Source organism: Pyrus communis, chromosome 1 (assembly GCF_963583255.1).
Source record: "Pyrus communis chromosome 1, drPyrComm1.1, whole genome shotgun sequence".
NCBI classification, from domain to species: domain Eukaryota; kingdom Viridiplantae; phylum Streptophyta; class Magnoliopsida; order Rosales; family Rosaceae; genus Pyrus; species Pyrus communis.
In genome coordinates, this window is record NC_084803.1 from 12,869,553 (window position 1) to 12,884,317 (window position 14,765).

The 14,765-nt window shown below is 37.2% G+C and overlaps 3 protein-coding genes across 4 annotated transcripts; 2 read left to right on the plus strand and 1 right to left on the minus strand.

Moving 5' to 3' along the window:
- Positions 1–460: 460 nt before the first annotated feature.
- On the plus strand, positions 461–3,020 carry LOC137737441 (acid phosphatase 1-like). Its single transcript, XM_068476916.1, has 3 exons — positions 461–978; positions 2,329–2,538; positions 2,631–3,020. Exons 1-3 carry the CDS (start codon positions 590–592, stop codon positions 2,806–2,808), a joined length of 777 nt encoding a protein of 258 aa, XP_068333017.1. The 5' UTR covers positions 461–589; the 3' UTR covers positions 2,809–3,020.
- A 406-nt stretch (positions 3,021–3,426) lies between these two features.
- Positions 3,427–5,116, minus strand: LOC137711173 (leucine-rich repeat extensin-like protein 6). Its single transcript, XM_068450384.1, has one exon. It carries the CDS (start codon positions 4,914–4,916, stop codon positions 3,717–3,719), a length of 1,200 nt encoding a protein of 399 aa, XP_068306485.1. The 5' UTR covers positions 4,917–5,116; the 3' UTR covers positions 3,427–3,716.
- Positions 5,117–10,493: 5,377 nt separating this feature from the next.
- LOC137740635 (phosphatidylglycerophosphate phosphatase PTPMT2-like) lies at positions 10,494–14,765 on the plus strand. Of its 2 annotated transcripts, XR_011069172.1 has the most exons (8): positions 10,494–10,686; positions 10,824–11,046; positions 11,509–11,631; positions 13,036–13,129; positions 13,232–13,314; positions 13,430–13,519; positions 13,655–14,021; positions 14,380–14,765. XR_011069172.1 is itself a non-coding variant. In XM_068480472.1 (7 exons), the coding sequence occupies exons 2-7, from the start codon at positions 10,846–10,848 to the stop codon at positions 13,919–13,921; spliced, it is 858 nt and encodes a 285-aa protein (XP_068336573.1). In that variant the 5' UTR covers positions 10,494–10,686; positions 10,824–10,845; the 3' UTR covers positions 13,922–14,266. The 2 variants fall into 2 exon arrangements, 1 of the variants encoding a protein (XP_068336573.1); XM_068480472.1 differs by lacking the exon at positions 14,380–14,765 and having other exon boundaries at positions 13,655–14,266.

Genomic DNA, 14,765 nt, shown 5'->3' on the forward strand with positions numbered 1-14,765 from the left:
GGTACTAGGTTCTCACTTAGTTAAATTTCACCTTCATGAAGGCAGCGGATATATGCTATATCATGACTTATTATAGTTTGTTGTAAGTAACGAATGTTCATTTTATAAGTAATGTTAAATCCTATAAAACCCGTGAATGCGATTTATTATCTAAAATTTGATTGCTTTTCTGGTGATGAAACTAAAATTATTTATTTTTATAAATTTTTTTATAAGTAATGTTAAATCCTATAAAACCTGTGAATGCGATTTATTTTCTAAAATTTGATTGCTTTTCTGGTGATGAAACTAAAATTAATTGTTTTTATAAAAATTGATGTAAAATAATTATAGTTTTTACCGAAAAAATAAAAACCAAACTAAAATGCGGTAAAATTTGTAGTTTTTGCGGCAAAATTTGTATGTAAAAACTCTGTAAAAACTCTCGGGTTCGGATAAAATCATAAAAGAACAGGACAAAACCCCCCAAAATCGTTTAGAAAAAAAAGCTCTCGGAGTCTCTCCCTCCTCCCTCCTTCTCGATTCTCAATCCGAAACCAGAAAGCTCTTTCCGATTCCCGCAAAGATCTTTCTGGGTTCAGCAAAATCAATGGCCTCCGTTCGCCACCGCCCTCTCCTGCTCCTCATCACCCTCCTCGCAATCCCCACGTCCTTATCATCCCAATCCATCATCCAAATGCCGACGAAACGACACCGCGTCTCCGCCTCCGACGACAGCCTCTTCTGCGACAGCTGGAGATTCTCCGTCGAGACCAACGACGCCGGGACCTGGTCCAACATTCCGTCCAGGTGCGTCGGGTTCGTCCAGAACTACATGACCGGCGACCGGTACCTGTCCGATTCGGCGGCCGTCGCGAATTTCTCGCTGAGCTTCGCGAAGGGGGTGACCATAGGCGGCGATGGGAAGGACGCGTGGGTGTTCGACATCGATGAGACTCTGCTTTCGAATTTGCCCTACTATCAGGCACATGGATTCGGGTAAGCTCCAGTCGATCACAACCGTCCGATTTGCTTTGATTGGTTTGATTTTTACTGCAGATTAAATTGTTGTGGGTTAGGAATGTTAGGCCTTTTGTGGTTGGTGTGGAATATACACGTGATTGATTCGTCATTGGCAGGTGGGATTAGCTAATGAGAGGCCGCCACGTAAGGTGGATAGATAGTGTACTGTGTGATGCATGCTAGGGTGCAGGCCCCACCCAAAGCAGAAAGTGTGATGATCTTGATCTAATTTTAAGCTTTGCGACAAATGTCCAATTTTGATGAGGAAATATGGAATGATTGGATTTTGATTGTAAAATTGTATGTTTATAGAATTTAGAAGTTTAGATTCATGCATAAGAGAGCCTTTATTAGGAGAGAATGTCATACCTCTGCAGTCTGCAGATATATTTTTAAGTATCGGTAACACTCAGGTCACGTGATAAGGACGACTAACGTTAGAGATAGCCGGTGACTCAATGGATTTTCTCCATTGTTACAGGGCATTCTTTGTAGCCTTCATTTTGGTTTGTTTGTTTGTTGATCATTTGGTTTGTTAACTTATGAGTATTGCTTGTAAAAGATGATGATGCTGCATATACCTTATTAGTTTGTGCCAAAGTGATACCTTGCACCAAAGTGATACCTTGCACCAAAGTGATACCTTGCACTTTGTGACTTGTGACAAAGCACAGTGAGAAGGTCTAAATGGGAAGAAACAGTGTGACTTTTAGCAATTTAGAGTGAGAAGGAAATAACTTTTAGCAATTTGGTAACATTGTAATTTGGAGAAAACATTTCAAACCCAATACTTTAGTGGAAAACTTAACAGACGTGGTAATGAGGGAAGGGCACCATAGGAAATTATACAACTTCAAATCAATTAGAGCAAGACAAGTGGATAGATAAGTCATTTAAAACTTATCGTCGGGGTGTTTTTTTTGTTTTTTTTTTCTAATTTACACGGGGTAAGGGGAAAGGGAACATATAGCTGAAGTATGGGTAAGGTAAACAATCTTACTTGTGTTATACAGAACACATTTATGCTGCAGATTCCAGTTTTTTTTTCTTTGACGAACTGGGGTTGCATAATCATCACATTGTTCACTTCCTTCAAGTCCTCTATCCTCCATCGTAGCAATGAGAGTTCCACTGAAAACTCTCTGTTTTTCTTTGTAATTTTCGATTTCCCAACATCACTCTTAGCCGGTATAGGTCTGGTTTATGTTCCTTTAACTAGAGTGAGTTATGCGGGATTCTTGGAATACATCAATGATTTTAGTTGTCTTGATTGATAAGTTTTCCATACGATGAAATTTGACTGGGTCTACATTCTTTTGGACATAGATCAGAGACGTTCGATGAAGCATCTTTCGATGAGTGGGTGGAGTTGGCTGAGGCCCCTGCTCTCCCAGCAAGTTTAAATCTATACAGTCAGCTTGAGCGGTTGGGTTTCAAGATTTTTCTGTTAACTGGGCGGAGCGAATATCAGAGAAATGCCACCGCGAAAAACCTTCTAGTTGCAGGTTACAACAATTGGGAGAGGCTGCTGCTGAGGTACATTGCGCTAACTTCATTTCTTTCCTTGTCTTTCTTCGTAACTTGGTAGTAAAGACTGTTGATGTTTGGTTAATCCGCTAATGATACAGAGGACCTTCTGATCAAGGAACACTTGCCACGGTCTTCAAATCCCAGAAGAGATCGGACTTGATAAATGAAGGTTATCAAATTCATGGGAGCTCGGGAGATCAATGGAGTGATTTGGTGGGTTTTGCAATTGCTCAACGATCCTTTAAACTTCCAAACCCAATGTATTACATTGCCTAGCAAATTACCAACATTCAGCAATTGTCTGTAATATAATTACATTCTTGTATTTTCCCTTAAGTTCAATTGCCACAGTGATTAAAATTGGTTGCCATCGTTTGTCTGCTAACCCGGCGGCGAGCCAATCCAATCCGGAGAACCTTGTATTTGTATTCATCTTTTCAAGTGGTATGAAAGTCGGCTTGATTTAGAGTCGCATATGCCTTGTTTCATTTGATTGGAATAAGTTGGTGCAAACAGGAGTGCCAGGAACAGTCACACACTTGTGCAGAGATGGTCGAGCCAAGTGCGTACGCAAATGATCCTATCATTTTTTGTGGAAAACTTAAAAGACTTGTTTATGAATGCTTCTGAAGAAAACACTTTTAGCGCTTCAAGAACTATTAGAAACATGTTGAAACTTTTATTGAAAAACCAAGCGCACTTCAAAAAATACTTGGGCGTGGTTGCTTCTTGATAAAGTGCTTATACAATCCACAAGCGCTTTTAAGTTTTCTGTCCAAACGGAATTAGAAGTGCTTTTGCCGGTTACAACAATTAGGTAGAAACATTCAAGTTCTCAAGTATGTTTGTTCAACAACGGCAAAGACGAAAGCTTTTAATTATATGAGCACTGGATTGGAAATGCCAAAACAAGATTTTCAAAAGTTGAGATGAAGTCACGTGACACAAGCCGATAAACATACATGCGAGTGCGGCACAAAAAGATATCACATAAATTCCATAAGAATGTCACATGACAAACAGAAGCAAACCATTTTATATATCCCACTGTTTCTGCTCACGATTCTTCCATTGCTCAAATCCAAAGCCAATCATGAAATCTGCTTTTTAAAATAGTGCTTCTGGGAATCTTGGTTAACAAAACACTTGTCTGGATATTAGAGAAATTAAGCTCTGAAATCTCCTTATGGAGAAGACGACGGGTAGCGGGACCCACAGACCAGAGGCTTGGACCCCGGAATTCTCAGGCAATTCAACCCGCCGCCCGGAATCAGAGAGCATTCCGGCTGCGGCCGCTGCATGTTCCGCCCGGGAATGCAATTCAGGGAGAAATCAAACCACACATTCCGGTCAGACAACTTCGTACATTCCTGACTAAACCCAGAAAAGAAATTGTAAGCAACGGTCAGATTCTCCAGGCTTTTCAACGAACACACCAAGTCTGGCAGCACCCCCGACAGCTCGTTGTGCGCCAAGTTCAGAACTTCGATTTCTTCCAGGCAAGAAATCGTGTCGGGAAGATGACCCATCAGGGAATTATGGCTTGCATCGAACACCTTAACGTCTGTGAAGATCCCGACTCCTTCGGGAATGCAGCCGGTTAACTGGTTGTTGAGGAACAAAATCTCCTTCAGTTTCGTCCCCATGAAGCCGAAGCTGGCCGGGAGGTTTCCGGTGAACTGGTTGTTTGCGAAATTGATGACGGAGGCTTGGGAGTTTCCTAAACTCTCGGGGATTTCGCCTTCGAAATTGTTGTTGTTGAGGAAGATCGCGTCGAGTTTTTGGTTGAAGAGTTCGCCCGGGATGGTGCCGGAGAAGCTGTTGTATCGGAGGTCGAGGTAGATGAGGTTCGGAATTTGTAATGTGACCGTTGGGAAGCTGCCGGAGAAGTCGTTGTTGCTGAGGTCGAGTTCTTGGAGGGCGGTGAGGTCTCGGAAAGTTTCGGGGATTTGGCCGGAGAATCTGTTGCTGTTGAGGTGGATGAGAGAGAGTTGAGAGAGTAAAGAGAGCTCTTGGACGAGATTGCCCTTGAGATTGGCGTGGTTGAGATCTATGCCTGCAACTTCTTGAGAATCAGGTGAGCAGAAAACCCCTTTGTAAGAACACACATTCGGGCCGACCCATGAGTCTAGAACCTTTGATGGGTCGTCGGAGATGGCGGATTTCCACGCCTGGAGGGCGGTGAAAGCTCTCTCGAGGCCTGAAGGAGAAGACCCAGACGGGACTGGGGGATTCCCGTTTCCATTGATTCCTCCACCAATCCAGACACCGCCGCCGCCAACAGGGTCGACATTGACACCAACTCCTCCGCCCACGTTAATCCCAGCTTCCGTGGGGATAGCAATCAGTAGGAGAAGTGCACGAAACCACCACCATTTCTCCATTTTTTTAGTGGAGAAAACACTATAATGCTTCTTTGCTGGGTTTACTTGTAAAGTTGTCCAAATACGTTTGCAGCATTAATGAGAGTGGAAACTGGTGGGGTTTATTTGGCCTTGAACGAGAGTAAAATGTATTGTAACAATACTATTGTTGGCTTAAGATACCACTTCGTGACATTTTTGTTCACATGAAAGTGTCCATGATCGAGATATTGTTATAATAATATCACCGTAAAATAAAAATGATCATGATCAAGATACTGTTTCAATGACATTTTCCATCGGATGGAACTGTTTTAATTATATTTTTTTATTAATGTTTTTGTTTTCGTTTTAATGTTCTGGTTGTAACATTTCACTGTACATATGTTGACTTACGAGCGAGTGATTAAGTGTTATCATCATTCAATTTCATGGTGATAGAACAGGCTGGTCAGCTTCTTTTGGTGACAGAGAAGTTCTGGTCAGTAAGTTGGTCCATTAGTAAACCGACCAATATAAATGCGCAGGGGCAAATTAGTCTATATGAGCTTGCGTAATGATATGATATAGCTCCTAATCATTGACAGAAAGCAGAGTGAGAAGGATACAAACATTTTGGGTGGCTCATAATGTTATGAATCAGTACACGTAGTATTGATTAGATGGGACAAAGTTCAGATACCTATTGTATTTGTAGCCAGGCTCAAACTTATTATTCAGATAATAATATTTACTTCACTCTATTCATTTACTCTTTCTCGGTGTCTGAATCGAGATATTTTGGTAAATTGCCTGATTCTGACATTTTTCACTAGGTGAGATTAGTCCAAAATCAAATCATACAAAGATATAATATTTTTCTTTTTATTTGTAAAATATCATTTAAATGACGTAGTTAAGCAAACGTAACGTAACCAAACCAATCTTTTCTCTAAAACACTAAATGTTACGGTTTATGCCACATATGAGATGGTTTAACGCATGTCTAAATGGCGCAACTGCAATACTCCTATCACTTAAACTATATCCCAATCCATAGGGTAATCTATGGTTTTCAAGTTTTAACCTAGCTTGAGGATATCAGGTTCTTCATTCCCAGTTGATCTTGAAGTAAGTTGGGATCATTTGCTTGGTTGCGTGAAGAGCACAGGAGTTTTCTAGACGTCTAGTACGCACCGATGTACGGTATACACCTGAATCCTTAACATATCCAGCCCTCTATTCAGCTGAGGTAGATAAGTTTGCCCTATTGTCGGCATAATATTGCACATGCACTGTGGAACAAAAAGGGATTCATGGTGAGAACATGAATCAAAAGGCAAGCGCGTGCTCTACTTGGAGTTGAATCTCTCTATTGGATGGCAGCTAGCTTCCATGGTACCAAATTCAACTGTCTCACTATAAGTGGAAGCCCTGCAAATTAGTTTTGTTTACAAAAATCTTGGGCACAAGAATGTAAGCACCAATTTTTCTCTATTCATTTGTGATACCTATTATTTGCAGTTTTTTTGGAACGGTCGATATTTTGAAAACATCGAAGAAATTCTTAAATTTCGGATAATATCGACAGATTTCGTCAGTATTTACGATATATCGGTTAAATATTGACAAACTGCCTTTTAACATTCTCTAAAGTTTCATTTTAAATTTACACATTTTTGAGCAAATTTTCATTATTTCCATCGAAAAAAATATTATATGGGAGCTTTATATATAGGGACAATTTTTTTTACTATATTTCAAGGAACTCTACTAGTTTTTAAATATGTCAAGGAGAGACAAAAACATAAAAACAATTAAAGGCCAGCCCAAAAACATGAAAACAATATTTTAAAATACTAACCATACCCTCTAAGATTTTAGGCTTTCAATAGAATCCAACTCTCACAACTCCAACAAAATTAATATGTTTCATAAGCTCAACCCATTTTCGACTATTTCTGCAGAATCAGTTTTGAAATTATATGTAGAATAAGTTTGTATCATTTATTACTATAATCAGTTCAATCAGTCATTGACTATTTTTGCATAATCAGTTTAACCCGTTTTCGACTATTTTTGCAGAATCAATTCAACACATCTTCGACCATTTGCAGAATCAGTTCAACCCGTCTTCGACCATTTTTGCATAATTAGTTTAACCTGTCCTTGATTATTTTTGCAGAATCAGTTCAACCCGTCCTCGACCATTTGCAGAATTAGTTCAACCCGTTTTCGACCATTTTTGTAGATTCAATTTAATCCGCCATCGACCGTTTTTGCACAATCAGTTCAACCCGCCTTCGACCATTGTTGCAAAATCAGTTCAAACTGCCTTCGACCATTTTTGCAAAGTCAATTTCAAATACATGTAAAATCAGTTTTGTATACTTTTTTTACTTAAAAAAAATATATGCAACTTTCCTACTCATGCGAGGGAGGTGAGGGTTACGGAAGAATCGAGAGTATCATGGAACATGAAATTGAACCAGTTTTATATATTTTATAATAGAACCAGTTTGTATAGTTTTAGAAGAGTTAGTAAATGGGGAAGCCTAGTTTGTGTTGGGTTGAGTTAGATTGATTCTTACTCAGTATTTGTAAGTTCCAAAGAATTTACTTTTTTTTTATCAATCAAATTAAGTTCAAAGTTAATTAACATCCTCCTTCAAATTAAATTAATCACTGTGTATTAATTTAATTTCTCTTGTGCAAGCTTCATCATGTGTTTAATCTTTTGAGAGTTCATTGAACAATGTCCAAATGTATAAGAATATAAGATTGACGCTTGTTTTGTAAGTTGGTCTTTTGTTTACTTGGATCAATTTTTTTATCCTTTTAAAAAGTTTGAGAGCATATTTGATGTACCTAATGAAACAAATAAATTTGAAATAGGTTTTCTAAAGTCTCGTTCCCAAGTGTAAATATAATTGTTTTAGCTTTTGTACTAGTTAACCTCAACTTATGATGGGAAGCTCATTCTTGCGGCAAAAAGGTGTAGATGCCCAACCTGCACGACTACATCATCTCTTTAAACCCTGAGAAACAAGGCACCTAGGTGGCACGAACAACCCCAATGCTGGAGAGAGAAGTGTGAAAAGATACCATAGATAAAGGGTATTTTCGTAGGTTAAACTCCAAAGAAAAAAAAAACAAATGATGTCATCTTTCACATTTATTATTGTTTGTCTCTCCTTGAAATGTTTAAAAAATGTTGTCTCAATATAAAATTAAGTAGTAAAAGTATACTATATGTGTAATTTTTTCATATTATATCTATTGATATTTCCATAAATTTACATATTAATATTTTCAATGATACCGATATTTTAAACACTGTTAATACCCAACAATATAAAAATTAAAAGAAAAAAAAGAAGGAATCAAGGCAGCATGTGAATATTAGGTAAGCATCAAGATTTTTTGTGACAATAAATAATCTCATTCCTATGAATTATTTTAGAATGCAAGGGAATGTTGGGGATAAAAAAAAAAACCTAATTGTGTGAAGCCAGGTGGATAGGCTTCTAAATTGGCAAACCCAAAACTCACCTGTATCTCATGTGCTTGTGCTCAGTTGGGGTGGGAATTTATGCCAATTCTCCGATTGCTCTTAAGATCTTGATTCATTTACATTTATGGAGTGGAAGGAAACACAACTAGACAACTCTAAAAATTATATCAGTTGTCAGGTACTTTCTTTTACATTTATGGAGTGAAACGCAACTAGACAACTCTCAAAATTATATCAGTTGTCAGGTACTTGTAACTCACGTGCGATTAGAATTGTTTATTTATATATTAAGAAGTTTTAAGTTCGAATCTTTCTTCCGAAATATTCATTTACATAAAAAGATATCAAAGTACATAACTTGGGTCTTTTGGTTTGGATCTTTTGGAGGTGTTTTGAGATAGAAAACAGCAAAGTTGGACTCTGAAATGATAGAGTGAATTTTAGGGCCCAAAATTGTACTTGTTTAGACTTTTTGTTACCAATATTTGGACTGGGCTCATGCAACATGGCTAGGGCCTAATACAAACAGAACAATCTGGGTAATTAGGGTTTATTCAACTAATTAATCAAGTATTGACCAGCAACCAGTCCAAATTGTGATCAATTAATCACTCAATTAGTGTGTGCTTAGGAGTTAGGCAGAGTTTTGAAGATAGGGAACAGATGGTATCTGTTGCAACATAAATTATCCATCTAACCAATTAAATCCAAAATGATTATGTTTTTTATTTGTCCATCCAAAAGGATTATGTTGGATGAGGCGCGTAAAAGACCAGAAAAGAATCACCCCAACCCAACTATTACACACATACATATAATATTTGTCACTTTGATCCAAAACAAAATCAATCCATATGCTGCCCCTTTTTGTTAAGAGTAGTAATTTCGCGTCTAGGAATGAAGAGATTTTGCATGTACTTATGAGTAGTTTGACTAATCCTTCATGGTGTCTATGGAAAAAAAACTTCTTAAGGGTATTAGAGTAGGTTGTCTTGCTTGTGAAGCTCAACGGCTGCATATGCTTCAGGTCACCAATTTGTGTTGTCCACGTGCTAGTCTTGAAAATTCATCAAACGTGACGAGACATATTGAAAATATTAATTCCACATCGAATAAAGAAGAGACGTATATACCCTTATAAGTAATTGAGTTATTCTAATGTTACCAATTGTTTTTCACACCACTGAGCAGGAGTGAGTTATACAATAACCTACTTGAAACTACATTTTTACTCCTTGTGATTTATTAAAAAGTAATAAAAAATTTCCTGTTGGGGATTAGTTTTGAAGTGCAATTTCTGTGTTTCCGAAGTGAATGAGATTCATGCGACACCTACTTTGCATAAAAAAACTCCCACTTTCTTTACTTTTGAGACAAATTGTTCGATCCCCTCTGAGAAGCGGGGGACCACCACTCTCGTATCAACAAGATGTAACCCTACCTAGCTACCCTTCATATGCATGGTTCACGGTTGAACTTGAAGCTCCCTCTTTGCAGTCTTCTTTTCTACTGCCCACTTCACATTACTAATAAAATCTAAGAAACAACACTTGAGAAAATAGTACAACAAAGACCTAGGGGAGGGAATGCCGAAATACGACCTGAACGCGGAACCTCTTTCAATATTTAAAGAGTAAAGTACCATAGCTTCTGTTTTTACAAAGTTCAATTTCTTTAAACACAAATGTTGACTACAAAATTATTTAAAATGCAACTTATTATCCATGATGTAAATCAAATCCACGTCGAAGCACGTTGTTACACTCTTAGAGCATGAAATGAAAACGAAAAAAAACTTACTAACTTGGAGATTAAGTTAAGACTTATTCCTTGACAACTTTCTTGGTCATGCTTCCATCTAATTAATTACTTTTTCCTACCAAGGGCGCTAAGTTAACCTATCTTTTCCTTTATTAACTAACCACTTTAAGACCGACCCTTTTGACTAACCATTCGGATCACCCACCAGTCACCATGAGACACATAACCTTCCAATGGCATTTAACGTAATAAACTCCAACTCCAGCCCCCATTTATAACCACCACCTACCCGTATTTCCCAGATTTTGACTATTTACAACTTCCTATTTCAGTTACCAGAAATTATTCGCATACAAAATCCAATTCCTTGGCATCTAAGTTAAACAGTGCACACTCTTTCTCTAACTCCCCAAATTTAGAAGCCCACCTCTCTAATTTCCCTAATTTCCGTTTTCCCACCCAAAAATCCCTAATTTTCCATTCGGGATCGGCCCCCAATTTGCCTGTTCATTGCAATTCCGCTTCTTGGTTCGCCAAGTATGTAAATTTCTTGTTTGTTTTTTTATTCGGAAATTTATATCCCAATTGCGAATTAGGGATTCGGAAAATCGGAATCTTTTTGGGGATTTTATTACCCTTTGTGTTTTCTCATTAAATTTGGATCTGGTGGTCAGGGGTGTTTGTTGTGTGTGGGAAATGAAGATCGAGGAACTGGAGGCGGAGGGGGATTGCGATCGGAATGACGGCCTTTCCGGGAGGCAGGTAGTTGGGGTTGACGACGCCAAGCGAGCACTCGTTGGAGCCGGGGCGCGGATCCTCTTTTACCCGACCCTGTTGTATAATGTGCTGCGGAACAAGATGGAAGCTGAGTTCAGATGGTGGGATGAAGTTGACCAGGTTTTTCTTTCTCGATTTTGTTCAATTTATGTATTTTTGTGGTTGGGTTCGTTAATCCTCTGTTTGTTGACCTAGAAATTGTAGGAAAATTGATTTCTTTTCTTCTTTTTTTTTGTTGATTTTAATTTATATATCTTTGTTATGTAGCTACAATTTGTTTGGTTTCTGAGAAAGTTGGTTTCGAAAGAAGAAACGAGTTTTTGAAATTGATCAATCAGTTTTCTCACTTTCTTGGCAATCAATCGAAATTTGGGATAAGAAAAAAAATTTGAAAATTTGATGTTTTCAGGACTTTACACAAAAGTGGATTCTTGCATGTTGCTATTACATATATTTGAATAGACCGAGTATATATGTATGAATATCGTCTTGGATTTGTTGTAAGAGGTGTACTTGTTTGGTAAAATGTATTTCGTTGCTCATTTCGTGGTGTTTAATGGATACGCGGTGCTGTTCTTTCAGTTTGTTCTGCTCGGTGCGGTTCCATTTCCCAAAGACGTTCCCCAGTTGAAGCGGCTAGGTGTTGGTGGTGTTATCACTCTCAATGAACCTTACGAAACTTTGGTTCCGACATCCTTGTATCGTGTGTGTTACTTCTCTGCACCATATGGTTCTGAATTGCTACTACCATGTTAGAAATATAAATATTTTTTTTTTGGAGAAATTAGGTTCTCATCCATCCTTTTTCAACTCCGTTGATCAAAACCTTATTCATTTTCAATTTTTGATCAAGGTCCCTTGGTTTTAATAAACATCATTCAATACTAAAATATTTTACATATCAAAATAATTAAATTTTATTAATAAATATATTCATTTAGTGTTAGAAACGTTACATTTGATATATATATACACACACACACACACTTATGGGTAAATTTTGTATCATATATTTTTATGTTTAGTTTGTACCCATTTTAATTTGCAGCCCTTTTTTTAAATTGTACAAATTTTCTTTTCAGTTTTAGTTTGTACCCATATATTAATTTCTTTTTGTGTCCATATTTTTCAAACTTTTATTTTTACACCTTTTTTTAACCTTTTTTTTTTTGTACCAATAATTTATTGATAATGTACCTATTTTTCTTTAAAGATGTTCCACCTTGTTATATGTAAAATATACCAAATTTGTTTTTGTAAGTACCATGTTTTTTATGTAAAATGTACCCATTTTTTAATGTAAGATGTATTTATATTTTTAATCTAAAATGTACCCATTGTTTTATTATATAAAATGTACCCATTGTTTTGTATATAATATGTACCAATTTTTTCATCTAAAACGTACCACCTTTTTTGTATAAAATGTACCTAACTTTTTGTATGTAAATAGTATCATATAAAAATTACCAATTTTTTGTATGTAAAATGTCATTAATATTAGTAATGACAAATAATGTGTTTTATTTAAATATAATTTATCTTAATGACAAATCATGTCATTAATATAAATTATACTTTTTTTATATAAGTATAATTTATTTTTTGAATATTTTCAACCCAACAAATCATGAATTTTATTTAATATCTCATTAATATAAGTAACTACAAATATCAAATTTAATTTAAAATTATAATAACCAACATAGAAATGTATTATTGTATTAATTTCAGGGACCCCAATCAAAAACTAAAAACTAACCAGATTTCAATCAAAGAACGTTGATAAGTAAGGACCGCATCCAAAGTTACCCAATTTTTCTTGGTTCTTGTCCTTGGATAATATGATGTAACGAAATCATTATTTCAAGTTTTTTTCCTCTAACGAAAATATGTTTTTAAATGTCTAAATAAGGACAAGTTTGAAATCACCTTTATTTGATCTAACATATGAGAAAAGGAACCCCCAGATTAAGATTTGAAACTATAATGATTCTTTCTATTTGTTTTGAGATGTTTTCTTATCCTGCCAATAAGAAGAGTGAAATGCATTTAAATCTTCTCAATCTGGATTGTACTTATTCGTTTAAGATGTTTGATGGTTCTCAGGCCCATGGAATTGACCATCTTGTAATTCCCACGCGAGATTATCTATTTGCTCCTTCCTTTGTTGATATCGACAGAGCTGTAGAATTCATTCACGGTGAGGATCTTATTCAACTTCAATATTTTGCTAGTTCGTAATTTTTAGCTTTCATTTGTAGAGCTGTTAATTTAATTATTTAACCTTGGTTCCCAAACACAGAGAATGCATCGTGTGGTGAAGTTACTTATGTGCACTGTAAAGCTGGTCGGGGAAGGAGCACAACTATCGTGCTTTGCTATTTGGTAACTATCTCCTGCTTTTCAAAAGTTGCTGGTTGCATTAGCTGAAGAGTTACTGATGATGAACCCTTGTCAACCTCTAGGACATGATAGGATTGAATTGATTTGCTTTCTGCAGGTGAAATACAAGAACATGACACCATCTGCAGCCCTAGACTATGTCCGGTCTAGAAGACCACGTGTACTGCTAGCCCCCTCACAATGGAAGGTATGTGTTGTAGTTCTCTCTTGTATATATGCATTTTGTTATAATCTGCAATCTTCTATCATTCGTTGCTGACTGATTTTATTAATTCCCATTCCCGTACAACCTCAATCACCATGTTTTGCTGTTTCTTGGCAGGCTGTTCTAGAATACAGCAGATGTGGATCAACTACCGCAGCATGTTCTCCCTCAGGAGATGCAGTTTTAATTACCAAAGATGATCTTGAAGGGTACCATGGAACTTACGACGACACTGCTCGTAAGCAGTTGGCAATTGTTCCCAAAATGGTGAAAGCCAGCCCTATGATAGCTAGGTTATCATGCCTTTTCGCATCCTTGAAAGTCTCAGGAAATTGTGGACCAGTCGCGAGGCGGTTGTCTGTGCCGGAGCCACGTGCTTGCTGAGCTCTCACACATATCACGCAAGTGTCGATAGTTGTTTGCTTGTAGAAGTTTTATGACGCGCCAATGTTTCTGGTCGCTTCATGTTTACGAGAGAGAGAAGGTAAATGAAGAAATTAAAGATCAAAAAAAAAAAAAAGGTTTCGGCGGCATTCTTCAAGATTGTGTATAACGCATTGTCAATGGCTGAGGAATGTATTTTGGAGCTTCTACATGTACATTACACAGCACGTCAAATTTTCTTCCTTTTTTAATGTAATTTCTTCGTTGTTATTTTCCTAGTTTGTACCAATGGCACACTATGTACTGCTGCTGCTGCATTTAAAGCATCATTGTTTTGCTTTTTAACCTTTGGTGGTGTTGTGTTTTGCTTTAGCAACTTGTGCCAGCGGTGAAACTAGTACGAGGTTTCTTTCTTTCTATTATACATTGGCTAATGTCAAAGTTCTGAATGGCGACAGGTCTTTGGGAGGGCGAGGTGCCATAAACTATGGTACGGACAATGGAGACAAACTGATGCCTGACCTCTGTATACAAAGCATGATACACTAGAACGGATTTACTGTCATGTGGTGGTTCTGTTCCAATAAACAATGACAAGTGTAAGGCACGTGAGACCAAATACAGGGGGTGTGTTAGTATGGCTGCATGCACGTGGTATGGAGGGGCGGAAGCTAGAATTTTCCACGGACAATGGGTTACAAATGTTATCTTATGCTTAGTCGCGAGAGGTCTCGTACATATAACATAGTCATGCACCTTACCTAAGATTTTCCTCTATTTGAACATATGCAATAGCCAACTATTGTAGCTGTAGAGTTTGACCATTTTGATAATTTTCACATAA

Excerpts from the sequence above, each read along its gene's own strand:
- LOC137740635 (XM_068480472.1), top strand. The coding sequence starts at position 10,846 with ATGAAGATCGAGGAACTGGAGGCGGAGGGGGATTGCGATCGGAATGAC. Across the intron at positions 11,047-11,508 it reads GGTGGGATGAAGTTGACCAG|TTTGTTCTGCTCGGTGCGGT; the intron begins GTTTTTCTTTCT and ends CTGTTCTTTCAG. Across the intron at positions 11,632-13,035 it reads TTCCGACATCCTTGTATCGT|GCCCATGGAATTGACCATCT; the intron begins GTGTGTTACTTC and ends GATGGTTCTCAG.
- LOC137711173 (XM_068450384.1), bottom strand. The coding sequence starts at position 4,916 with ATGGAGAAATGGTGGTGGTTTCGTGCACTTCTCCTACTGATTGCTATC.
- LOC137737441 (XM_068476916.1), top strand. The coding sequence starts at position 590 with ATGGCCTCCGTTCGCCACCGCCCTCTCCTGCTCCTCATCACCCTCCTC. Across the intron at positions 979-2,328 it reads TATCAGGCACATGGATTCGG|ATCAGAGACGTTCGATGAAG; the intron begins GTAAGCTCCAGT and ends TTTTGGACATAG. Across the intron at positions 2,539-2,630 it reads TGGGAGAGGCTGCTGCTGAG|AGGACCTTCTGATCAAGGAA; the intron begins GTACATTGCGCT and ends CTAATGATACAG.